Source organism: Lutra lutra, chromosome 9, assembly GCF_902655055.1.
Source record: "Lutra lutra chromosome 9, mLutLut1.2, whole genome shotgun sequence".
In the NCBI taxonomy this organism is placed as follows: domain Eukaryota; kingdom Metazoa; phylum Chordata; class Mammalia; order Carnivora; family Mustelidae; genus Lutra; species Lutra lutra.
Window position 1 is genome coordinate 100,742,296 of NC_062286.1, and position 24,223 is coordinate 100,766,518.

Genomic DNA, 24,223 nt, shown 5'->3' on the forward strand with positions numbered 1-24,223 from the left:
AGGGTTGAAGTTTGAGCCCCATATGGGGCATAGAGTTCACTTAAAAATAAAATCCTTCAAGAAATAAAAACTAAAAATGCAAAGCAAAGAGTCGGTTAAGGCAATCACAGAATTCCTCAGCTCCTTGAAGTTACGGAAATGGTTGCTTCCACCACATTTTGCAGCAAAGGCTTGCTGTTCACATATAACAATCACAAGCTGGTTTCTGAGTTTGGAAAATGTCACTTTCTTCATGTTACTTGTTGGGTCATAATCCCCAAATCTTTAAAAGGTAGAGAATCCTCAGGAAGAAGGGCAGGAGGGAGAGAGGAAAAGAAGAGGAGGGAGGGAGAGAGGGAGGTAATGCTGCTCCCGGCCCTCACAGGGTCGCATGGAGCCCGAGCTACTCTCTAAGGACAGAACCAGGTGGCGCTCACGCAGATGAGCAGCGAGGGCCTCTTGAGTGAAGGGATGAGGGCTGGCTCTAAGCATGGCCGCCCCTAGAACAGGCTCCTGACAGATCTTGGAGGCAAGATTTTAAATGTGCATGCACAGTTTTCTAGAGAGTGTTCAGTCTTCTTTGGATTCTCACAGGGATCCGTGTCCCTACAAGTTAAGAACCACTGCTCTTCACTCAAGAGAGTCTGAAAGCAAATTGGTTAGATTGAAGCTCTGGCCATAGACTGTCACAAGGAAAGATTTTTTATCTGAGAACATCTGATACTTTTGGAAAAGCTCCTGCTGGATCCAAAACAGCCCGCCTGATAGTCCATCTCTAACACCCGCCCCCCCAACCCAACAGCCTGGCCCTGCAGACAACACAGGCTCTGTCCCCAGCTGGCTCTGCTTCCCCCACCCACACCTCCAGCCAGCAGCACAGTCTCACTGCCACCCCAAACCAGCCGCATAGGCACGGGGAGAAGGGGTCCCCTAGCGGGAGATGCTAACAGCAGAGCAGGTAAAACGCGTGGACACAAACACTCTGTTTATTTCGACCGTGGCCTAAGTCAGGGAGAGACGGCAAAAACTCAGTGCCCTAGAAGTTCTCCAGGGCTCATGGGTTCAATGACGGCTTACTGATGGCCGGGACAGTGCTGGCCTCCCTCTGAGGGCTGGATCTCCTGCCATCCCTGATGGGCTACTGCCCCGCGGGCATGGCCTCAATCAATCATTCACGGCTACCACACTTCCTCACCCTTTACAGTAGGAGAACATCAGTTTAGACACTCCTTTATTCCCGCAAGCTGCCGTGTGGAGGAACAGCAGCGGAATCGTTGAGTTCTGGCAGAGTCCCGAGATGGGGGCCGAGGCCTCAGCAGGTGCACAGGACAGCGCTTTGGCTGAAGGGCTGCTGGCTCCTCAATCCCACTGCCCACCGCCTGTCTAGCCTCCGGTGGAACATCTGGGATGAGGGCCCATGGGGACAGGAGCACATGTCCGCGGGCCCAGGTGAGGACCCACCTCGAGCAGCACACTTGTCTCTGTGGAGCGCTGTGTTCACCTCAGCGCCGGAGCCTCAGGAAGAAAGCATGTTTACACTCTGTACTCTCCAGGGGGTAATACTTATCGTAGAAATCTAAGACGTATTCTTCAGTCTTGAAGCCAAACTTCTGGTAGAGCAGCATAGCAGGGTTGCTTGCTGAGACGTGAAGGGTCACATCCTTGCCCATGCAGGTCTGCCAAAAGGGTGGAAAAGTACCCAATGAGAATCAAAGAGCCTGAGGGAAGTGAGTAGGTGAGGGAAGTCTGTGAAGTGGAGGTAGGTAGTTATGGCAACCGGGGACAGCAGGGTGGGTGACAGCTGGGAGCCCTGGTCACTCTCTGTGGCCGAGGCCCACGCTCACGGAAACGCTCAAGACTAAGGAAATGGATGGTGCGCTGGGTGTTTTTGCTCTCTGGAGCAAAGGGCCCGGGGACAGTTTACTGTCAATTGGATGACTCTGTTTATACTTCGGTTACACTTCCAAATATCACACACATCAATACCTGACCCTCTGACAATCTTGAGGAAGTAGAGAACAAGATGAGCAGTTCTGCTTTTTAAAACTAGATGTTATCTTGTACTCAAACTTGTAACAATGCCCTTCCTACACCCACTAGAAAAGATGCTAAGTTACGAGGCTGGGTACGAGGTATTGGGACTTTTGTCTAGTTATGAGACCTAAGGACCCGGTACAGACCTTCTGAATCCCACAGGCCCCTGCCATCCCTCCCAAACTGACAGAACTACTTGCGGTTTCTGTATTCAGCACTGCCCTAATCAGAGAGGGGAAGAGTGACCCTCATCCTATTAATATGAGGCAAATTCTTAAGATTCTTAATCAGAACCAAAGTCATATAAACTAAGACCCCGCTTTCTAATGAGGAAGGCACCAAAATACTGAGGTTGGCAGGGTCCTGAGATTTTGTAACCCCTGTTTCCTCCCAGGCCTAGATTTAAGAGCCCTCTCAGGTAGATAGCTCTCCTCTTTCCTTTGCTTCACTCACATTCTGGGCCCACAGCACTACTTCGAGTGTAGGAAATTAATTTTGTAGCGTGACGCTTGTGTACCTGCGCCTGATCCAACCACGGCACCATCGGGTACTACTGCCCAGCTGAGTGGCTCTGTCTGGGCCTGGGGTTTATGGGTTGGCTGAGGGCAGGGCCCTGCTCACAAGGGTGAACACTCCTGCCCCCCACCCACTGAGCGCTCAGTAAGAACCCACCCTGCACCACGCCTTCTAGAGGCACACACATGGCAGTGTCACCCCTGCACTGCCTGCAGACCCTAGGGCTGCCCCCAGGCCCCTGCTGGTGGGGGAAAGGCGCGGCTCTGAGTGGCCTGGGGAATGGGGTGTGGTACAACTAGTCTCATCACAGCACCACACAAGGGAGCACATACTAACTGCCAAGTGGGGAGAGAGGAAACCAACTTCTAGAAAACGCTTTCCAGGTTCCAGCTGGCATCTGGGAAGTGTTAAGCACATTTCATGAAAAACTGGAAAAACAGGGTGCTTGGGTGGCTCAGTCAGTTAAGTGTCTGCCTTTGCTTCAGGTCATGATCCCGGGGTTCTGGAATCAAGTCCTATGTTGGGAATCCCCGCTCAGTGGGGAGTCTGCTTCTCTCTCTCTCCCTCCACCCCTCCCCTCTGCTCATGCTCTCTCTCGCTTCTGGTCTCTCTCTCTTAAATAAAATCTTTAAAAATAATAATAATAAAATAAAAATAAAACAATAAAAACTGGAAAATTTAACATTTTATCTTCTCCTTCCTCTATTTATTGTTTTAAAGATTTTATTTTATTTGACAGACAGAGATCACAAGTAGGCAGAGAGGCAGGCAGAGAGAGAGAGAGGGAAGCAGGCTCCCTGCTGAGCAGAGAGCCCCATGTGGGACTCAATCCCAGGACCCTGAGATCATGACCTGAGCCGAAGACAGAGGCTTAATCCACTGAGCCACCCAGGCACCGCTCTCCTTCCTCTATTTAAAAGGAATCTTGCTTGTGGACACTGGGGAGGGTATGTGCTATGATGAGTGCTGTGAAATGTATAAGCCTGACGATTCACAGACCTGTACCCCTGGGGCTGATAATACACTATATGTTAATAAAAATAATAATAATAAAAAATAATAAAAAATTTTTTTAAAAAGGAATCTTACCCATGTAACACACAATCCTCCTTGCCAAATGGTTTCTTCTTTTTTTTTTTTTTTAAAGTTTTTTTATTTATTTATTTGACAGAAAAAGATAGAGAAAGCACACAGTGGGAGAGGGAGAAGCAGAGTCCCCGCTGAGCAGGGAGCCCCATGTGGGGCTCAATCCCAGGACCCTGAGATCATGACCTGAGACGAAGGCAGACATGACCCCCAGGTGTCCCAGCCAAATGGTTCTGAAATAAAAGTTTACCAGAAAGATTCTGAGAGGGGAATTCCTTACATGTTTTTCTGATGTTAATATATGGTATATTTTCTTCAACAGTGGTACAGAGATATCAAAGGATGAATTATAATTCAATATTAAAATCAAGTCTCAAAAACTTATACAGCTTGTACAGTGACAGTAAAGTGAAGAATAATCAGCAATAAGAGAATATATGGTCTTGGTTGAGAGAGTTTTGCTAAAATGTTTAAAAATACTTAAAAACTTTTGCAATCGCACAGGTGGGATTATCCTTGGTGAAAAAAGTCAGACAAAAACAGGCACCGTATGATCTCACTTAGCTCTCAGAAGCTAAAAAACAAACAATAAAAGCTCAACTCACAGATACAGACAACAGACTGGTAGCTGCCAGCAGCGGGGTTGAAGGCTGGTGAACCGGCTGAAGGGGCGTCCAAAGGAACAGACTTGGAGGTTATAAAACAAGGCAGTCCTGGGGATGTCCCATAATGCACGGACACTAGCGTTTACAATACTGTACTGCATAAATGAAAGTTGCTAAGAGAGTTGATATGATCTTAAAGGTTCTCATCCCAAGAAAACAAATGTTTGTAGCTACGTAACTCCGTGTGGTGCCAGTGTTGTTTCACAACATATACAAGTATGGAATCATCACACTGCACAGCTGAGACGAGGACGCGTTGTATGTCAGTTATACCTCAATAAGAAAAAAAACCCCCAGGGGCGCCTGGGTGGCTCAGTGGGTTAAGCCGCTGCCTTCGGCTCAGGTCATGATCTCAGGATCCTGGGATCGAGCCCCGCATCGGGCTCTCTGCTCAGCAGGGAGCCTGCTTCCTCTCTCTCTGCCTGCCTCTCTGTCTACTTGTGATCTCTCTCTGTCAGATAAATAAATAAAATCTTTAAAAAAAAAAAAAAAAAAAAACCCAAAGACCACAGTTCCACTTCCACTCCTCAGAGTCATGCGGTGGGTTCCTAAGAGCAGCAGCAGTTACCAATATAATATGGGTCCTACGAGGGCTTTGGGCTCTCAGTTCTGGAATTACCTCATTTTATTTACTATACATGTTTACAACTGGTTTCTTTGAAGCCTGGCCCTGAACAGCGATCTTATTCTAGAGGGGGAAGATTTTTATCTGTGTGTGGTAAGAGCCTCAGGAGGGATGTTTTCTCACAGGGTTTCCGAGACCACCCATTCTGTTCGGCCGTGCTAGGTAGTCTCAGCTCAGCACTGTCCCTCCATCCCTCTTCCACGTCTTCCTGAAGAAGCCCAAAGGCCAGCTGGTAGCTTACCTGAATCAGATGATAAATCATGAATGTGGCAATCCCTGCTCTTCTCCATTCAGGGTGGACAAACAGAAATGAAATGTAAGCTTCATTGTACTTCACGTCGGGAACCATGAAGCCAAAGGCAATGATGACTTTTTTATAAAGGACAACAACACTGAAGTCCGGATACTGCAGGCACTCAGACAGGTCAATGCCTAAAAAGAAAAGAGATAATTGGAGATTCAAACTGTATACCTTCTGGAATTAGGACCAAGCTGTTCAGTCTGTACTTACAACTACACCTGCACGCTAAAAAAAAAACAAAAATCAAAAAACAAAACTGAAGACAGAGATATTAGCATAGACATCATACATTCAGATCATAAAAATAAAAGTGAAACTAACATGCTAACTGAAGGAATGCAGTCAGAAAAGACCACATATTCTATGATTCCATTTATGTCTTTTCTAAGTACATGTTTGACAAGAAGAGAAGGAAGATAGGGTCAGTAGTAGAGAATGCACAGGCTAAAACTGGACATATCTGCCTTTGAACTTAGCCTCCTCTACAGTGTGTGTCAGCCGACACCTATCAGATGTGGGCCTCAGTGTCTGCACACCCAGACCTCACAGGGTGGGAGCAAAGACCCGAGCGCCCATACTGTTGTGTGTACAGTTTACAAGCTCTTTTGTACAAAGGTTACATTTTATAGTGAAAGGGATAAACAAATAATGATTGCATGTATAAGGTATGGAGGCACCCAGAGTAAGGTCAGGAAGTAGGAGATGCTCCTGGAATGTTCCTTTTGGCCCCCATACCACTCCTAAAAGATGAACACAACTCTGCCACCACACGTGCACTGTTACATGATTATCAGACAACAAAGATGACACAGCTCTAATCCCAATGAAATCTTATCTAACATCTGTAATATTTCCTTTGCGTTTCAAAGCAGCGCGGTAAGACAGATCCACAAAGAACATGTTTATATTTAGCGATGAAAATGTGTTCACTCCTCTACTTGGTGGCTCTGGTCTGTAGAGAGACAATATATTCAGGCTGATAAAATAACAAATCAGATTGGGTTTACTCTTATTTTTAAAGTCTGCAATTGGGGGACACTTGGGTGGCTCAGTTGGTTAAGCGGCTGCCTTCGGCTCAGGTCATGATCCCAGGGTCCTGGGAATGAGTCCCACATTGGGCTCCTTGCTTGGCAGGGAGCCTGCTTCTCCCTCTGCCTATGCCTGCCACCCTATCTGCCTGTGCTCGCTCGCTCTCTCTCTCTCTGATGGATAAATAAATAAAAATCTTAAAAAATAAATAAAGTTTGCAATTGGGATACTTGGTTTTTAAAAAATGCCTTTTGGCTTTATTAACACTATCCTGAAGGAATAGCTAAATAAACAAAATTACAGAATTATTAGGCAAAAAATCAAAAGTGTCCCAACACACCCAAGGTACCAGTCAGTGTATCACTGATACCAGGTAGATATTACCTGGTATCTAGACATATGTAGAAGCAAAACAGGATGAATCTTTTATTCTGGAAGTGGAGAGAGACAAGGAAGAGAAACATACAAAATACTGTTTATTACTTTAATTGCTGGCTTCTTCTTGATCTTAGGAAGAAAGAAGTATTCATATTTTACTATTCCTATCTTAGCCAGAGACAAACTAAATGAAATCATGAGTAAAGGTTTTAGAGTCGCATGACATACACTAATTTAAAAATATCACTAAAGTGAACCAAACAGAAAACAGATCTGCCTAGTTTGGGAAGGGGAACATACCAGGCCAGAAAAACTCCTGACACATGGAGTTTATCGTTGGGATGTGATTTGGCCGGACATAACAGTAATCAAGAGGTGCCTCGGCTTCCGGCGTCCAGTGAGGGTCACTCCTGTGCAGGTGGGAACGAATCTGTGACAGGAGCTGCAGTTTGGGTGGCTTTGTTTCATAATCACGCCTCCAGGACCGCAGAAAAAAACAGAGTCGAGTCAAGAAAAATATACGATGTCATTCCTAGCCAAGTGATTCACATAAACTCCTTACTTGGCCTGAAATTCTAAGTTAACTTGTGTTACTTTCTGTGCTAGATACCTTGACAACTGGAAAGCCTGATCCTTTCTGGTATGAAATTTAAAATTCGCCCTCGGCACCTCACAGGAACCCTACTTGTGCTGGCAAGCCTTCATGAACAGAGTGAGGGACCCAACAGCAGCCTGACTCAAGCCAGCGCTCTGGCCCACCACAGAGGCCAGCGAGGGAGGGCCCAGCGCTGTTGGGGCCGCGGGGGCAGGCTGGCACACCGCCTCCACAGGCCGGGTGCAGACGGCAGTGCTGGGCAAGGAGGATCACGGGACTCTGCCTCGAGTATGGGCCACAAACACACCTTCTCAAGACAGAACCGGGGGCCTCGCTAGTCAGCTCAGCTTCCACAGCACTGCTAGACAACGAGACTCATCATCACCCCCAGACTAATCCCAACTGAGACAACGCTCCCATTTTTTTCATTTAACAGACTACTAAATATATACAACTTTAAAACTGAAAAGAAACGCAATGAGTATAATACTCATAATGAAATCTAATGGAGTTAACTTATTCTTGATTTTTACATTTCTTTCAAAGGACTGTCCTTTCTGCCAAAAACTACAGTCGAAACAAGCTAAGGATAAGACTGGACGGGGAGCACAGACTCAGTCTGTGTTGATGATACCTGTTCCCAGGGGAGGGTGAGGACTCACTGCTGTGGAGGACCAGGGTGTAGCAGCCACCAACGCCATTCCTCAAAACATGCTCAACATCACAGCTCTTGCCCATGTACCTGATGTAGGGCTTCAGGATCCGAGAGGTGTAAGGGCTGACAATACTCTGGTCCACGGCCATATCTTCAGATCCCACCAAACGATACAGGAACCTAGTGGTCTGGTGCCGAAACCCTTTCCTGGATGGCAAGGCAGTCTACGAGAAAGAAATGCTGGTTATGCAGAAATAAAGTCACTCAAAAGATGGGTTTAATTTCACAGATCATTAGTACATAGGACTTTTTTATGTGTTGGAAAATAGGTCCTTCTTATTGCTTATTCGGAATGTTCGATTTGCAATACAAACCTCCTAGGTACCTCCGCGTAAGATCAGATACGAAAAGCCGATCCTGGTTGCAACAGTTGAAACTTGAGATAATTTAATCAATTTTAAAGTTACTTAAAATTTTTCAGCCACTGGAGTGAGTGGAAAGCAGGACTGAGCTCTGGATTTACAGTTTCTGTTGGCTGCATTCTGCCCTCTTGACACCTCCAGTCATCAGATGGTAACCCAACGGTGCAGGAGTAGGCTGGTATCCGCAGAGCAGCAGGGGCCAACTAGTGCTGGCCCTGTGTGAGGGTTTAGTAAAACAGGCCTCTGCTCCATTGAGTACACCTGACAGGAGCAGGACTGACACAGACCGTCGTCCTTACAGCAAATCACGATAGCAGAGAGGCCCGCTGGGCTCCTCAGGTGGGTGTCCGAGAGGAACAAGTAGGATTCACCCTGGGAGCCCAAACAGAGATGTCTGTTTCCCAGAGCGCTGCTCCAGGGCCCCCAGTCATGTAGGAACGGAACGTGTGCAATTAGCATTTTACAGCAAAGAGCCCAGATGGAAGATTCAAAGGCACATTTATAAAGTGGTTTGCCAAGGGCTGGGTGAAGTTTAGAAAACTGACTTGCTTTTGGAGAGTCCGTTTGCTCTTTAGCCTAGAAAATAACTTTGTTGGAAAGAGAGGAAGAATTCCTTCTTTTATAATTTGCTCTCATTACTTTCCCCAAATGGACACCAAAACTTTCAGGGGCACCTGGGCGGCTCAGTGGGTTAAGCCTCTGCCTTCGGCTCAGGTCATGATCCCAGGGTTCTGGGATGGAGCCCCGCATCAGGCTCTCTGCTCAGCGGGGAGCCTGCTTCCCCCTGCCCCCCCGCCTGCCTCTCTGCCTACTTGTGATCTCTGACTGTCAAATAAATAAATAAAATTAAAAACAAAAAACAAAAAACAAAAAACTTTCAAAAGGATGACTCTGAAATTCTTCCAGGACTTTCAAAAAAGTTTCAGAGGGAAATTCAGAGCTATGGTATATAGTTTCCAAAGACAGCCTCAACACTTCCACCTGCACCCATGGGGACCTGTGGCTCCTCCTATCAAGCGGCAGAGTCCATTCCCTCCCCTTGAACCTGAGTGGGCCTTGCAACAGTCCTTGACCAATGACAAAGTACCAGAAGTAACATTTTGGTATACCTTGAGCCCAGGCCTTAAGAGGACCGGCAGCTTCCACTCTCTCTCCCAGTCCAACTGCCATGGTGTCCAGGCTGGACCCTGGAATGTCTAGAGGCCCCATGGAGATGGGCTCTGGAGGAAGGGAAGCCATCCTGGTCATTCCGATCCTGACAGAGGTCCCCGCTGAAGGCAGCCACAGGGCCGACCTCAGCCTTCAGCACGTGGGGTAGAATCACCACCCAGCTGAGCCTAGTCAACCCACAGAATCAGAAGAAGGACGGAATACTGCTTTAAGCCTCTTAAGTTTTGGAGTGATTTGCAACGCAGCAATAGACCACGGAGACAGCAGCCACCTAACTGCTGGCCCATGATGGACGATATGGTTCATGTGTCGAGGTGAGTTGTGTGGAATTCCACAGATGTCATCCAGCACCCTGACTTCTTTCCACCTAGCCCACCTGCGACATCTGCCCGGATCACTGCCACCACTTCCCACGGGTCTCCCCACTGCCACTCTCACCCCTTATCGCCCATTCTCCACATGGAGCCAGATGCTTCTTTTAAAATCAAATATATTCCCTTCCCTTGTCAAAACTCCTATGTGACTACCCTTACAATTTAAAGTCCTTGCCTTTCACTGCAGGATCTGCCTGTTACCTCTGTGGCCTCATCTCCCACCTACTTCCTCTGCCATCACTAGGCTCCAGCCCCAGACACCAAACTATCTGCTGCCTTGGGGCCTGCACCTGGGACTTCTGCCCTGAACCTTCTACAACGCAGGTCCTCCTTGTGGAGAAGATGGGATCAAGTGCTACCACCACTGAAAGGAGGTCCTCAAGCACCCTGTCCCAAGTGGTACTGTGGCCTTCTGCTCTCCCATCCACTGCAGCACCCACCTTGCAGGAAATTATCCCATTTAGTTAGTCCTGTCATTTCACTGCTCCATCAGGCGGGCACCATCTGCTTTAATTCACTGCAGCGTCCCCAGCTAGAGGAGTACTTGGCACACATGAAGTACTCAACGTTTGCTGAATGACAAAATGGTGTGTGGGGGGCTGGGGAGCATCCCAAACTCAGGTAAGTTTGGGAAATATTAAGTGAGTTTCTTCAAACTTACAGTTCTAAACAAAATGGAGCACCAGGTGGGCTGCTGAGTCCCTTCCCCAAACCCATCCTGAAAGAAGCCACAAGAGTGTGAAGAAAGATGGAACACAAAGGCTTTGAGAAACCTCAGGAGAAACCAAAGGAGGCCAGGAACAGTGAGGCAGCATAGGGCAGCCTAGAGCAGAGAAAGGCTTTCCACCACAGATGGGGCTGGAGGTGCTTCTTGATCAGGCCACTTCCTCTTGCAAGCTCTGCTCTGAGTAGATCTCAGCCAGTCACCTTTGCCTGCAAGTGCTGGCTGGAGGGGTCACAGCAGGACACCTGGAGTGCTGGAGACTTCTAACTTGCCAAGAGGATAACAAGCTAGGAACCAGACTTTTGCCCCTCCCGCGGGTGTATACACCAGCAAAGGCACCTGGTTAGACCAAGACAATATTCAGTCACAAGGAAAAAAACACTCAAGATATGTCGTCAACAAGGAGTGCAAAAGAAAAGAAAACAAAGTAAACAAACTACACAGCAAAAGACAGAATAATTTACCAGACAGCCAAGCGTTTTCAAAAAGCAAATAAACAGTCATCAGAGAAAAGCAGACCAAAATGACAATGAGATACCACTTGACACCCACTAAGACAGCTAAAATAAAAAAAGGTAAGTATTGGTAAGGATGTGTGGACAAGTCAGGGTCTGAACAAACAGAATCAGCAACTCTTCATAGATCCCTCAGAGAACTGAAATCACAGAGGGAACTACTCCCACGCAAACTGAAAAGGTGGATACAGAGAAGAGTAGAGTAGAAGAGCAGAGTAGAAACCTCCAGGGACAAACCGGCAAATTGCTGGAGGCACAGTGTGGATGAAGGGGAGAGAAAAAACTACAGGGGGGTGGGGGGGGCACATTTTTGTGACTTTTACCTCCAGGAGCTCTACCAGGTTCTCATGGTAAGGATCAAAGAAAAATCCCCTCAGGCTTCCAGCAGGGAAAAGGCAGCTATTTTGAAAATGACGTCAGAGTCCTTTGTTCTTCTTAACAAGGTCTGCTCTCAAGAGAAACTATTTTACCAGAACCTAACCCATTGGTTGTGTGTGTGTTTTTTTAAATTAATTATTTATTTATTTGTCAGAGAGAGAGAGAGAGTGAACGCGCACAAGCAAGGGGAGTGGCAACCAGAGGGAGAAGCAGGCTCCCCACTGAGCAAGAAGCCCCATATGGGGCTTGATCCCAGAACCCTGGGATCATGACCCGGGCCGAAGGCAGACACCTTCCGGACCAGGTGTCCTGACCCATTGGGTTTTATCAGAACCTAACCAACCTGTGGAAAGGGAATTAGCCATCTCCAGCTCCCTCCTGCCATTCCACACCACCTAACTGGGGAAGCAAATCTAAGAAGCACTGTGATAGTCAAAGCCCAGGAACACATGTTCACTGAGAACTAATCATAGGTCCACAGAATGCTTCTCACTCTACATCTCACTGCTATACCACTACAGGCCTATTTCCCACAGTTCTTTTTATCTACGATATCCTATTTGGCTTTCAACAAAAAATTACAAAGCATGTTAAAAAGCAAAAGACACTGTCTGAAGAGACAGAGCGAGCATCGGAACTAGACTCAGACAAGGCAGAGATGTCGGAATTATTAGACTAGGAATTTAACACGACTATGATTAACATGTTAAGGGCTCTATTGGACAAAGTAGACAACACCCAAGAAGAGAGGGGCAATTTAATCAGGGAGATGGAAATGCTAAGAAAGAATCAAGAAGAAATGCTAGGGATCAAAAACATAATAGAAATACAGAACTATCTTTGGTGGCTCATTAGTAGACTGAATAGGGCTGAAGAAAGGATCTCCAAGCTTGAGAATATGTCAAGAGGAACTTCCAAAACTGAAAACCAAAGAGGAAAAAAAGACTAAGAAAAACCAGAACAGAACAGCATATCCAAAGCTGTGTTACAACCACAAAAGGTGTAAAATACACATAACAGGGATACCAGAACGAGAAGAGAGAAAGGAACAGAAGAAATATTTAAAGCAGTAATGACAGAGAACTTCAACAAATTAATGAGACAACACACCAAAACCACAAATCTGGGAGGCTCAGAGAACCAAGGCAGGATGAATGTCAAGATGAAACCGATGAAAAGCATCAAGTTGCACACAAGTCAAAGTGGTTGCCCGGAGGCTTCAGGGAAGCTCAATTTTAAAAGTCCCCTTGCTTCTCTCTTGCACAACCGCTCCTGCCTTCTCAGCCTTTTGTTTCAGGAAGCCAGTACTATCGTGAAGAGAGGCTGGCGGCACAGACACAATTCCCGTGGAAACCAGCTAGATCCTGTATTTCCCTGTAAAATCCCCCAGCCCCTTCCTCAGCCTGCTGCAGCCTCCTGGGCCGGGCAAAGCCATAAGGCTATTGTTCCTCTGTAGCCCCAACTCTTTGTGTGGTGCTTGGCTCTGCAGCACAGAGGTTAGTGGTTTTTGACAACAAATCAGCATATAAGACGCCTGTGACTGAAGGAGATGCTCTAACAAGATAAATGAGATCAAAAAACACTTTTTAAATGCACACATAGAATTAAAGAATGGAAAGGAAGATAAAATTCTGAAAGCTTCCAGGGTGCAAGAGGAAGAAACAGGCCACCTACAAAGAAACACGAATAAGCCAACAGTGAGACTCTCAGCAGCAACACTGTATGCAAGATAATGGAGTGATAATTTCAAAATGTTGAAGGAAAAAATAAAATAACAATTCTATATCCAGCTATGCTATCATTTGAATGCAAGAGTGAAAGGAAAATAATCTCAGACATATAGGTATTCAAAATTAATCTCACAAAGACCCTGTTTTTTAAAACTGTTAAAAAGTAGACTAACAAAAAATCTAGGGAGAAACGATGGGAAATAAGAGTAAACAATTTAGTGAGGTTTACTGTTACCTAAATAATACAAAAGAAAAAAAATAAGAGCATGCAAAAATATTGTGTTTGGAAGAAAGACTACATGATAATATTTAAAAATTAACAGAAAAATAAACATATGTCAAAAGTTAGGACTTACAAAAAATAACTTTCTTTATAACTAAGAATCATCATCATATACACTATTTTCTCTGACCACAACATAATCTGATTGAAAACTAAATCAATTACTACAAGAGACCTTAAAAATGCCTACATATCTAAAAATAAAAAACAAAAAACAACAACAAAAAGCACTAAATAACTCGGGTTACAGAGGAAATAACAAGAAAAAATACAAACTGCTAAGTACTGATAAACACGTCATTCCAAAAGTCCTAAGTCATAGCTAACGTAGTATTACAGGGACATTTATAGCTATGACCGTATTTATCAGGAAACAAGAAAGAGTATGGATTGAGCCAATGCACCGATAGCTGCTCCCCTGTGTAACTGCATTAAAATGATACTAAAATTCCAGGTTAGGATGGGGGATTAATCACACAATTTTATCCCTTCCCCAAACCCACTAAAACTATAGAATCAGACTTTAGAAAAAAAGAGAAGCATACAAAAATAGGAAGATCAGGGGAAGAAACATCTGGGAAGCAGATGGACAAATACTAACTGCTTTCAAGCCAAAATTCTAAGCTGGCTTTGGGGAAGGTGAGAAGCAGGCCGGTCTGTACTGCAGCATCCTCTTGAAACCCGGGGGCAGCACCAGACTCCTCTGGAGCTGGGGAAAAACGAGGCAGTAGAAAAAGAGGCAGGCAAAAGCTGTGGGCAGTCTGAGCCCCAAGCCCTCAGCCCCTGCTGCCAGGTGCCTGCCTCCCCATGGACGTCTGGACGTCCCATCGCTAGAGAAGGTGTGACCGGCGGGCATTCTGGATGGTCTGCTTCCATCGCACGGAGGTAGGGGTCCCACAGGTTGAAGGCTAGGGTCCCCCTTTCCCTAGGTGGTAACCAGGGTTCTAAGATTGGAAGACTGACTGGCCCAGGGGGAAAGACCCCAAGGAAGAGACAGTGGGGGGGTCCACATCAAAGGATCCTCCTCTGTAATGGGTCTGGACACAGAGATCCAGGTTGAGCCTCGTTCTCCCTCTGAAAGGGAGAGCACTGCCACCAGAACTGCTCAGGTGTCTCTCGGCTTTACCCAGCACTGGCTGGGGACTCTGGCTTAAGTTCAAGGCCTTCTGATCATGTAAGGTCTCCAATTTAATTTCGCAGGCAGCTGTCTTCCTGAAGCCACTAAGGACGCGCTCCATGACAGCACGGGGGTAAACCTACAGAAAGGTGAGGCTGAGGCTCAGGAAACTGAAGGCTCAGTGCTGAGAAGGGCCAGTGAGTCTCCAGGAAGGGAGGTTCCGGGACCACTACTGAGTGACAAGGGTCACTCGAGGGCAGGCACACTGAGGCCATCGTCTTAAGTCACTGCTACAGTGCATCATCTTTTATTTAGTTTTGTCATTTATTTTTTTCATCGTAAGTGCCCTCCTTAATTCCCATCCCCTGCTTCCCCCTTCCCCTGGAGCAACCAGCAGTTGTTCTCTATAATTAAGAGTCTGTTTCTGGATTAATCTTTTTTCCCCTTCATTTGTTCTTCAATTCCACATATGAGTGAAACCATACGGTATTTGTCTTTCTCTGGCTCACTGTGTTTAGAACTGTGTTCTCTAGCTCCAGCCACATCGTTGCAAATGGCAAGATGTCATTCTTTATTTGTTTTTTACAGCTGAGTAATATTCCTCTGTGTGTGTGTGTGTGCGCGCGTGCATGTATTTATAAACATATATGTGTATATATATAAAAAACCCATGTTCTTTACCACTCATCTATCAGTGGACACCTGGGTTGGTTCTATAGCTTGGCTATTGTAAGTAATGTTGCAATAAACAAAGGGGTGCATGTATCCCTCTGAGTTTATATATTTGTACTTTTTGGATAAATACCCAGCAGTGCAATTACAGGATCATAGGGTACGCTGGACCATCTACTAAACTCAGTGAGCTGTAGCCCAGAATCTCATCAGTGCTCAGCTGGGTTTCACCACGTACTCTCAGATTCCTACACTCCTTCCCTGCCCACTCCCTGGATCAGAAGACTCTGACCTCCTACAAGCTGGAGGAAAGCACATCAGTCAGGAGGCAGGAAACAGAGGGCCTCCCTGCCCCTGCCCAGACTTCTAGGACTGCCTAATGACCTTGAACACTGACTTATTAAGAAAGGGGTCACAGGTGCTGGAGCCAGAACATGACCATATGGGTTTCCTGGGGCTGCCATAGCTATGGCCCACAAACCCGGTGGCTTAAATAACAAACTTACTCTTCTACAGTTCTAGAGTCCAGAAGTCAGAAAGCATGGGGTCAGCAGGGCCATGTGTTCTCTGAATATTCCAAGGAAGAATCCACTCCATGCTTTTTCTTACCTCCTGGTAATGCCAGCAATCCTCAGTGGCCCTTAGCTTATAGGAACACTGCTCTGCCCTGGCCATCACGTGGGCCTTCTGATCATGTAAAGTCTCCAATTTTATTTCGCAGGCAACTCTCCTCCTGAAGCCACTAAGGACGCGCTCCATGAGAGCACAGGAGTAAACTGCAGGTCTCCCTGGATCTGTCTCTGTGTCTCTTCCCTCCTTCTCATAAGGACACCAGTCATATTGGATTAAGTGCCCACCCTGCTCCAGTGCGACCTCATCTTAACTAATTACATCTCCAAATGCCCTATTTCCAAAACAAGGTCACACTCACCAGTACCAGGAGCAAAAATGTCAATATATCCTTGTGGGGGAGGGAGGAGGGGATGGGGGGTAGGGGAGCACAATTCCCTTTACAGCATTGACCCAGAGAGACTGCTCAGCTTACCTTTCCTGGAAGCCTCCCTCTAAGAATGGCAAAGTCCTTACAAAGCTAGATGGGTGCCTCCTACTTAGCCTTTTTTAAAAACTAAAGGTGACATAAAAAAAAACTCCCTCAGGGCGCCTGGGTGGCTCAGTGGGTTAAGCCGCTGCCTTCGGCTCAGGTCATGATCTCAGGGTCCTGGGATCGAGTCCCGCATCGGGTTCCCTGCTCGGCAGAGATCCTGCTTCCCTCTCTCTCTCTCTCTGCCTGCCTCTCCATCTACTTGTGATCTCTCTCTGTCAAATAAATAAATAAAATCTTAAAAAAAAAAAAAAAACTCCCTCGGTTGGGGGGGGGGTAGGCAGTACACAGAACCTCCAATGTGCTTGTAATGTTCTGTTTCTTAACCCAAGGGATACATGCAAAAGCACTTATTTTATTAGTCTATAAACTATACTGATATGTTTTATATATTCTTTAGTTATAGGATACATTTCACAACTTAAAAAATTAAGTATAGAGATTAAAAAGACAAACCCACAAGAACAAAGACATGATGAGTAGATGACTACAACAAAATCATCGGATTAGTGGCAAATGGCTAAGAACAGAGAGCCAGGGCCTAAGGCAGCAGTGCAGACAGACCAGGAGAGGCATGATTTACACGCAGAGCCTCAGGAAAGGTGATGGGTCCTGCTAACACTGAGAGTGACAAGAGGACTATGGACTGAGGGTCTCTTTACTTAAAAGGCTAAAGCCTCCAATTACACCCCCACTGCCCACATCCAGAAACGATTTTTCCCTCCATGGGTAGAAGGGTAGACTGTCTGGAGAGGCTCGGGCAGATTCTGGACATGGGAGCTCGAGGCATGGTCAACAGTGGGACTGAAAATAGGAAGCCTCAGGGGAGTAGGCTCCTGGTCCTCCCTATTCACCCTTAGGTACAGGCAGGCAAGTTACTACCTCCCAGGAAAGAAAGAAAATAGGAAAAAAGAAAAGCAAAGGATCCATCTAGGGTAGGGGTTGTTGGCAAACTATACCCCATAGGCCGGATCTGGCCTGTTGCAGTAAATAGGATCTGGCCTGTTGCAGTAAATAATGTTGTCACTGGGACACAGCCACGCCCAACTGTTTTATCTTGGTCTCAAAAACAGCACAGTAGAGTAGCTGCAACTCAGACTGTGTGGTCTGCAAAGCCAGAACCATCTACTGTCTGCCCCTTAACAGAAAGCCTGCCAACCCCTGGTCTAAAGGGTCCAAGATCCAAATAATAGGTGTGTTCTAAAGAGACAGAAGAGAGAAAATAGAAGACAGGAAATGAAGAAGATGTTCCAGAATTCCAGGAGAGTTTCAAACTGCAAAGGCCCACACACCACATGGCCAACACAATGGGAGAAAAGGCCCCACACATGGTACATCACAGAATAAGATCAGAACACTGGCACCATCAGCCCACTAGTTTCCAAAGAAGACAGAAAAATGTGCAAATTATCCAAACAGGCAATTCACCGACAGGGAAACAACTAGGATACGTGAAAAATGTTTAAACTCACCTGTAAACGAAGACATGTAAATAAAAAATAAGATTTCACTTCATAGCCATCAAACTAGCAAAAGTAGTTAAAGGCTGCTTAGGAGCAAGAGCTAGCAAAGATTCAGGAAAATAGGACCTCTCATTCGTGCTGTGGAAAGGTGTATTCTTGAAGTTCTCATTCCCAGGAGCGCACACACACCTGGACTCCTCTGGACGTTCTTGAGCAGCACTGATACACACTGATCTATGCCTACATGTGTCTCCTACCTACAGAGATGTTTACGTGTCCTCAGAGCCTGCTCAGCACATGGTCTGGCACATTCTACGTCCTCCACAAAAGTGTCATTCAGGGCGATGACACAAACCATGTGCAAACTGAGTCCCCGCCAGGGACTAGGAGAGACAAAATGTCAAGGCTCTGTCTTGAATGCCCAAAAGGAAACAAACCAACCTAGACATATTAATGGGTATTCATAATGAATAGTTTCAAAACATAAAGCCCAGCAATTTTTGTATCTTTCTCCCTTGCTGTTTCCTGTCTCCTCCCAGATCACTCGGGAGTTTAAGTCCCAGCACAGCTGTGCCCACTCGGTGGTGCTGCCTGCCCCACCTCCATGGCCACCCCGAGAGGCTCACCTGGTATCGGTCAAGGATTCGGAAATCCGGACAGGTAGTTCTGTATGTGGCTTGTCCAGCTGGAAGCCTAGAAACTCCTCCTTCTTTGGCTCCATAAATGCCATCAACTAACAGAAGAGCAGCATTAACAACTTGATCCAAGTCAAAAAGTGGTAATCCTCTATCCCTTTTCGCTTGCCTGACAATCAGCTTCCGCTTTAGTCTGCGAGCTTCCGGCGTCATGGCTACAGCACTGGGACAAGCTTCCAGCCGCTTCAGGAGCAGTTTCTCCTCATAGATGCTCACAGGGGTGTACTTGGGCCCTTTAGGTTTCCTGTCCTTCTCCAACTGAGGCTTCCTCTTTTCTCGAGTCCTGGTTTGCAAAGAGGTGTTGGAATCTGTGTCTTCACTGTCAATGTCCATCCTGTCGGGCTTCTCCTCCTCACTCTCTACCTCCTGCTTTATCTGTTCCGGTGCTCGGACCTTCTTTCTGCCCCCAACTACAGCCCCGGACGCTGCTGCCCCAGCGGGAGGTGGAACGTACTCCATCCCTGGGTCTATGACCCCATCACCTTCCATCTCATCGTCATCTGTGCAGAGTGCAAGACAGTGTGATCAAGACTGAGGAAAGAAGAAGTGCAGGGCACACGGCCCACCAGGTGAACACACATGCATTATATCAGGGCCCACCCATAAAACCAAAGATGCAAGAAAGGCAAGTCTTACCATGAAACAAGGCTTGCGGTGGCATCACATCTGGAATCAGATCTGCTTCTGAAAGCAAGCTGGGTGTGGCCGAGTGAGAGGCAGGGGTCCCAGGGGCAGAGAAATCCAGAGATGGAGAAGGAGATGGACTGGTCAAAGGGGTGCGGTCAGAGGAACTCAAGGATGAGAAGTCAATCACTTCTCCTTTTTCTAGAATCACATCTGGCCTGCGGCCACGGCTTATGAACTTCACTGGAGTCGAAGAAGTACTCCTGTCAAGAAAGCTGGCCGCTTCCTTCTGGGCTCTCCTAATGTCCTTTGCTTCCTGAGTACGGGACCTTTTCTCTTTTAATTCCATGGCAGATTCCACGGGATTCCGACTTGCCCGTTTTCGAAGGCCCTCAACAGTAATGATGGGATCTAAAGTTGGTTTTGAGGCTGCCGGGAAAGAATAAATACCTAAATTTTCCAGAACAAATATCTCAACTTTAATTTGTTTTACTAATTTGTTATTGTGAACTTAACTACCATGTTCAAAATAGAGAAATGTTCAATGAATGACTTAAACTAAGACTTAGAGCTTTCTTAAGAAAAAAGGGATTATAATGCAAATTTAATTAATTAAATGTTACCTTTTCCTTATCGAAATTGATAAACTAAGTTTGGTAATGCTCAGCAAGAATATGGGAAATGGGGGGTGCCTGGGTGGCTCAGTGGGTTAAAGAATATGGGAAATGGGTATTTTCATGCCCTTCTAGTAAGGCATATATTTTATTACAACTTTTTGGAGGGTAATTTGACAACACCAATTAAAATTCTGAATAAATAATGCCCTTCGATACAGCAACCTGTTTCCAGGAATTTAGCACAAATAATTTATAGACAAATCTGTACAACTGTAGCATTGTTTAAAATAACAACAACAAAGAGGTAGAAGTAACCAAAACATCCATCAACAGGGGAATGGCCTATTATATATCACCATATTAAGGCTGCTCAATGGGATACAATGAAAAAAAAAAGAAAAGAAAAGAAGGTAGATCTACATGTACTGCTATGGAAAGGTGTCCAAGGTATCCTCGTAAGGGGAAGAAGGAATAGAGAATGGGTATTACAGGAAGAATTTATTTTTCAATAAAAATGCTTAAATATGCAGAAATAACTTCTAAAAGCATTCACAAGAGATAGCAGTGGTTACTCTGGGGAGTGAAAAAGGTGTAGGTGTTGGGGAGAGGGACACTATCACGCTTTCTACTTTTCAATACTATTAGATTTTTTTTCTCAATTATATTTTTAAAAATTTAAAACTCATTAAAACTTTTTAGATTTACAAAAATCAGATCAATGTGTGGCTGTAAGGGGTTCATTTTTTTTTTTTTTAAAGTGTGAGAATGGTCTCATGGTTAGACTACAAAAGAGTCCTTATCTCCTAAAGATAACATACTGAGATTTTTAAAATAGATTTTATTTATGAGAGAGAGAGAGAGAGAACACGAGTAGAAGCAGGGGCAGAGGGAGAAGCAGCGTCCCCAATGAGCAGGGAGTCTGCTTTGGGACTCGATCCCAGGACCCTGGATCCTGACCTGAGCCGAGGCAGACACTTAATCAACTGAGCCACCCAGGCACCCAGCATACTGACATGTTTAAGAATTAAATGATACCTGGGATTTCCTTGTAAATAATCCAAGGGGTGGGATGGGTGGAGGGTTGGGGGAAAGTACCAAGGAGTCTAAATAAAATGAGACTGCTAGCAATTAACTGCTCAAGCAAGGTGAAAGGTACACAGGGGTTCATTACATTACTCTACTCAACTTGGTAGATGTTTAAAAATTTCCATATTAAAAAGGTGTAAAACAAAATGAGATTGGAACTAGAGAACTTTTCAGATACCAAAGGAAATTTACAGAACTCATAACTTCAGTGCTCACCTCGGAAGCACAAATACAACTGATCACTTGATTAAATGATAAAATATTTTTAATACAGTATTTATTTCTAGCAGACACAAAATGTGTCATAATGAAATTGCCAAACAGAGTCACTCCAGAGAGGCAGATGGGCTCTGCCTGGTACAAGCAGGATGTCTTGTAAGCTCACACTTGGCTTCGGCCGGGTCAACATCCTGCACTGACTGCTCTCCCAAGAGTACCTTTCACTTTCAGAGTCGAGGCAGACAGCTTCTCTCCTTCAGGCTTCATCGTTGGGGGCTTGTTGTGAACAAGCTTCCACCATCCTGGTTCTCCGAACTCCTGAGCACCTGAACGAAAGAACATCGGGCTTCCCACGCTGAGGCAACCCGCTACTGTGCTCCACCAAGTCGAAGTCTTTTTCCTGGAAAGTCCAAGGATTTAAAAATTACTGGCTTTTCAGTGATCTCATTATGTAGAAAATACTCTCTGTATACTCTAGGACTCAAAGCCTGTGATACGCTAGGGAACCTCCAATCTTTGAATGAAAATGGCCTAACAGTCAGGAGAGAAGCTCTAGGGGCACCTGGGTGGCTCAGTCAGTTGCCTCTGGTTTCAGCTCAGGTCACGATCTTAGGGTCATGAGACTGTGCCCCATGTGTGCTCTGTGCTCACCAGGGAATCTACTTGAGATTCTCTCTCTCCCTCTTTCTTTGCCTCTCTCCCCGCTCATGTGTGCTCTCTCTCTCTCAAAATAAATAATTAAAAAAAAAAAAAAAAAAGGAGAGGCTCTGAAGCCTGCCTGGCTTCAAGTCCTGGTTCTACCACTTTCTGGCTGCCTCAGTTTCTCCTTCTTTAAAATCAGAGTAACAGAATTTAGCTCATAAGATTGCTGTGGGGATTAAATGAAATAATTCAAACAAAGCTCAAAATAAAACACTTATCCCAATTATCATGATTATGGAGTTCCACAGGCTAATTGAAATGAAAGTTGTCTTTATATGTGAATTAAATACAGCTTTCAAGAAAGCAAGCAAGAGGGGCGCCTGGGTGGTTCAGTAGGTTAAGCCTCTGCCTTTGGCTCAGGTCGTGATCTCAGGGTCCTGGGGTCAAGCCCCACATCGGGCTCTCTGCTCAGTGGGGAGCCTGCTTGTGATCTCTCTCTGTCAAATATAAATAAAAACCTTTAAAAAAAAAAAGAAAGAAAGAAGCAAGCAAGCAAGAGAATCATTAGCCCTGGTGAACAGTTCACTTTACCCCAGGAGTCAGATGCAATGCTCAGGTAGCTCGTTTGCCTATACATAGTAGAGTGGAATAAAACTATACGGTATGTTCCACAAATACAGTTGAACACTGGGGGAATAACCAGTTTTGGGAAAGAAAAAAAAAGAAATATGTAACAAAAACTTGAAATGATACGTAAAACGTCAACTATTCAGATTCCTGTTGAAAATGCCTTTAAAGGCAACTATTGTATTTCCACCTTGAAAACATTATTACCAGAAATCCTGAAACACGTTCTCTCATTAGAAGACCGCCTTAACAGGTGGAAAATATTCTTAGGAGGCAAAAAGAAAAAAAGGATTCTTAGGGACAAAGATGTGCTAGAAAACAAAGAAAAACTACAAACATAAGCTTTAATAGGCACGAGCACTCTGAGATGGGGACAATGATACCTTACCTTCTGCCCCAGTGTTTTGGTCCCAGAGCACCTCTCCTACATTCATACCTTTTCCCAATCTTTCCAAGCCCCACTCTTGCCCAAAGGATAGTGTGGGCGTTGGTGGGGGAGGTCTACTTGCTTTCTCACACAGTAGGCATGCTGGTCTAACTGATGGTGCCCCTTCCCCCAAGTCCCTGAGGCACTGCTTACTTTCCTTCCAGCTTTATTCTTTCTGTTGCTCTGACCCAGTAACTCCTACTCTCCTACCCTCAAGATTTGCTTACTCTTATTTCTGCTTGCTCAAACCTGCTTCTGAATCCCTGAAGGGAATTTTACATTTTGGCTACTGAACTTTTCAGCTCCAGAATTTCTTCTTGGTTTCTTTTCAGGTTTTTAATCTGTTGGTATTTCTGTTTTGTTTAGACATGATTTGCTTGACTTTCTCCACATCACTTCTTTGGGCATCTTTAACACAGTTGTTTAAGTCTTTGTCTGGGGGCGCCTGGGTGGCTCAGCTGGCTGAGCATCTGCCTTTGGCTTGGGTCATGACTCCGGGGGTCCCGGGATCGAGCCCCGCATTGGGCTCCTTGTTCAGCGGGCAGCCTGCTTCTCCCTCTCCCTCTGCCTGCCCCTCCCCCTGCTTGTGCTCTCTCTGTCAAATATATCAATACAATCTTTTTTTAAAAAAAGTTTTTGCGGGGCGCCTGGGTGGCTCAGTGGGTTAGGCCTCTGCCTTCGGCTCAGGTCATGATCTCAGGGTCCTGGGATCGAGCCCCGCATCGGGCTCTCTGTTCAGCAGGGAGTCTGCTTCCTCCTCTCTCTCTGCCTGCCTCTCTGTCTACTTGTGATCTCTCTGTCAAATAAATAAATAAAATCTTAAAAAAAAAAAAAAAGTTTTTGGTAGATCCACTGATAAGTCATTTTCAGGGACAGTTTCTGTTGGTTTGTTTTTTATCCTTTAAATGGGCCATACTTTCCTGTTTCTTTGTATTCTTTATAAATTTTTGTTGAAAATTAGATATTTGAATTTAAAAATGTAGTAACTCTGGAAATCAGACCATTTTCCTTCCCTGCAGTTTAAGGGTTTTTGTTTTCCTGATTGTTGTAGGGTATCTCTGTATCAAAGATCCACCTGAGGTATAAATTTTAAGTTCTTCTCGGGTCATTCCCCTGGGCATGCACAATGACTTTCTAATTTCCTCTGTGTATGTGGTTACTTTTGACCGTCTTACTCTTCAATGTCTGGCTCCGAAAAGGGGACAAAAAGAAAAATGAAGGTGGGGAGGAAAGTGCCAGCGTTTTAAGTCCCCTTGAAGTCACTGCAGCCAGAAGGAAAAGGGGTGACAACATTCCGGGGAGGTGCAACCCACCTCTTCATATTCATTTCTGTGATCAGAAGCAGCAATCAGTGATCTGAGCAGATTCCTGGTATTTGGAGGACAGGGTCCTTTTTGTCTACCCTGACTCTTACAAGCTGTGTATGAACTGCTTTGGGAACAAGTGCATTGCTTGCCGCCACAGGGCTGAAGG

General features: G+C 45.5%; 1 protein-coding gene across 1 annotated transcript in view; it reads right to left on the reverse strand.

The window, feature by feature from the left end:
• Window positions 1-947: 947 nt before the first annotated feature.
• Window positions 948-24,223, reverse strand: part of KAT14 (lysine acetyltransferase 14) — a 34,680-nt gene continuing 11,404 nt past the window's right edge. The window contains exons 4-10 of the mRNA XM_047745256.1: window positions 21,273-21,454; window positions 19,145-19,561; window positions 18,440-19,008; window positions 7,951-8,087; window positions 6,914-7,089; window positions 5,147-5,337; window positions 948-1,655 (exon numbers count right to left, since the gene is read on the reverse strand). Of these exons, the coding sequence (XP_047601212.1) occupies window positions 1,482-1,655; window positions 5,147-5,337; window positions 6,914-7,089; window positions 7,951-8,087; window positions 18,440-19,008; window positions 19,145-19,561; window positions 21,273-21,454 (1,846 nt within the window). The 3' untranslated portion in view covers window positions 948-1,481. The remainder of the gene's footprint in view (window positions 1,656-5,146; window positions 5,338-6,913; window positions 7,090-7,950; window positions 8,088-18,439; window positions 19,009-19,144; window positions 19,562-21,272; window positions 21,455-24,223) is intronic.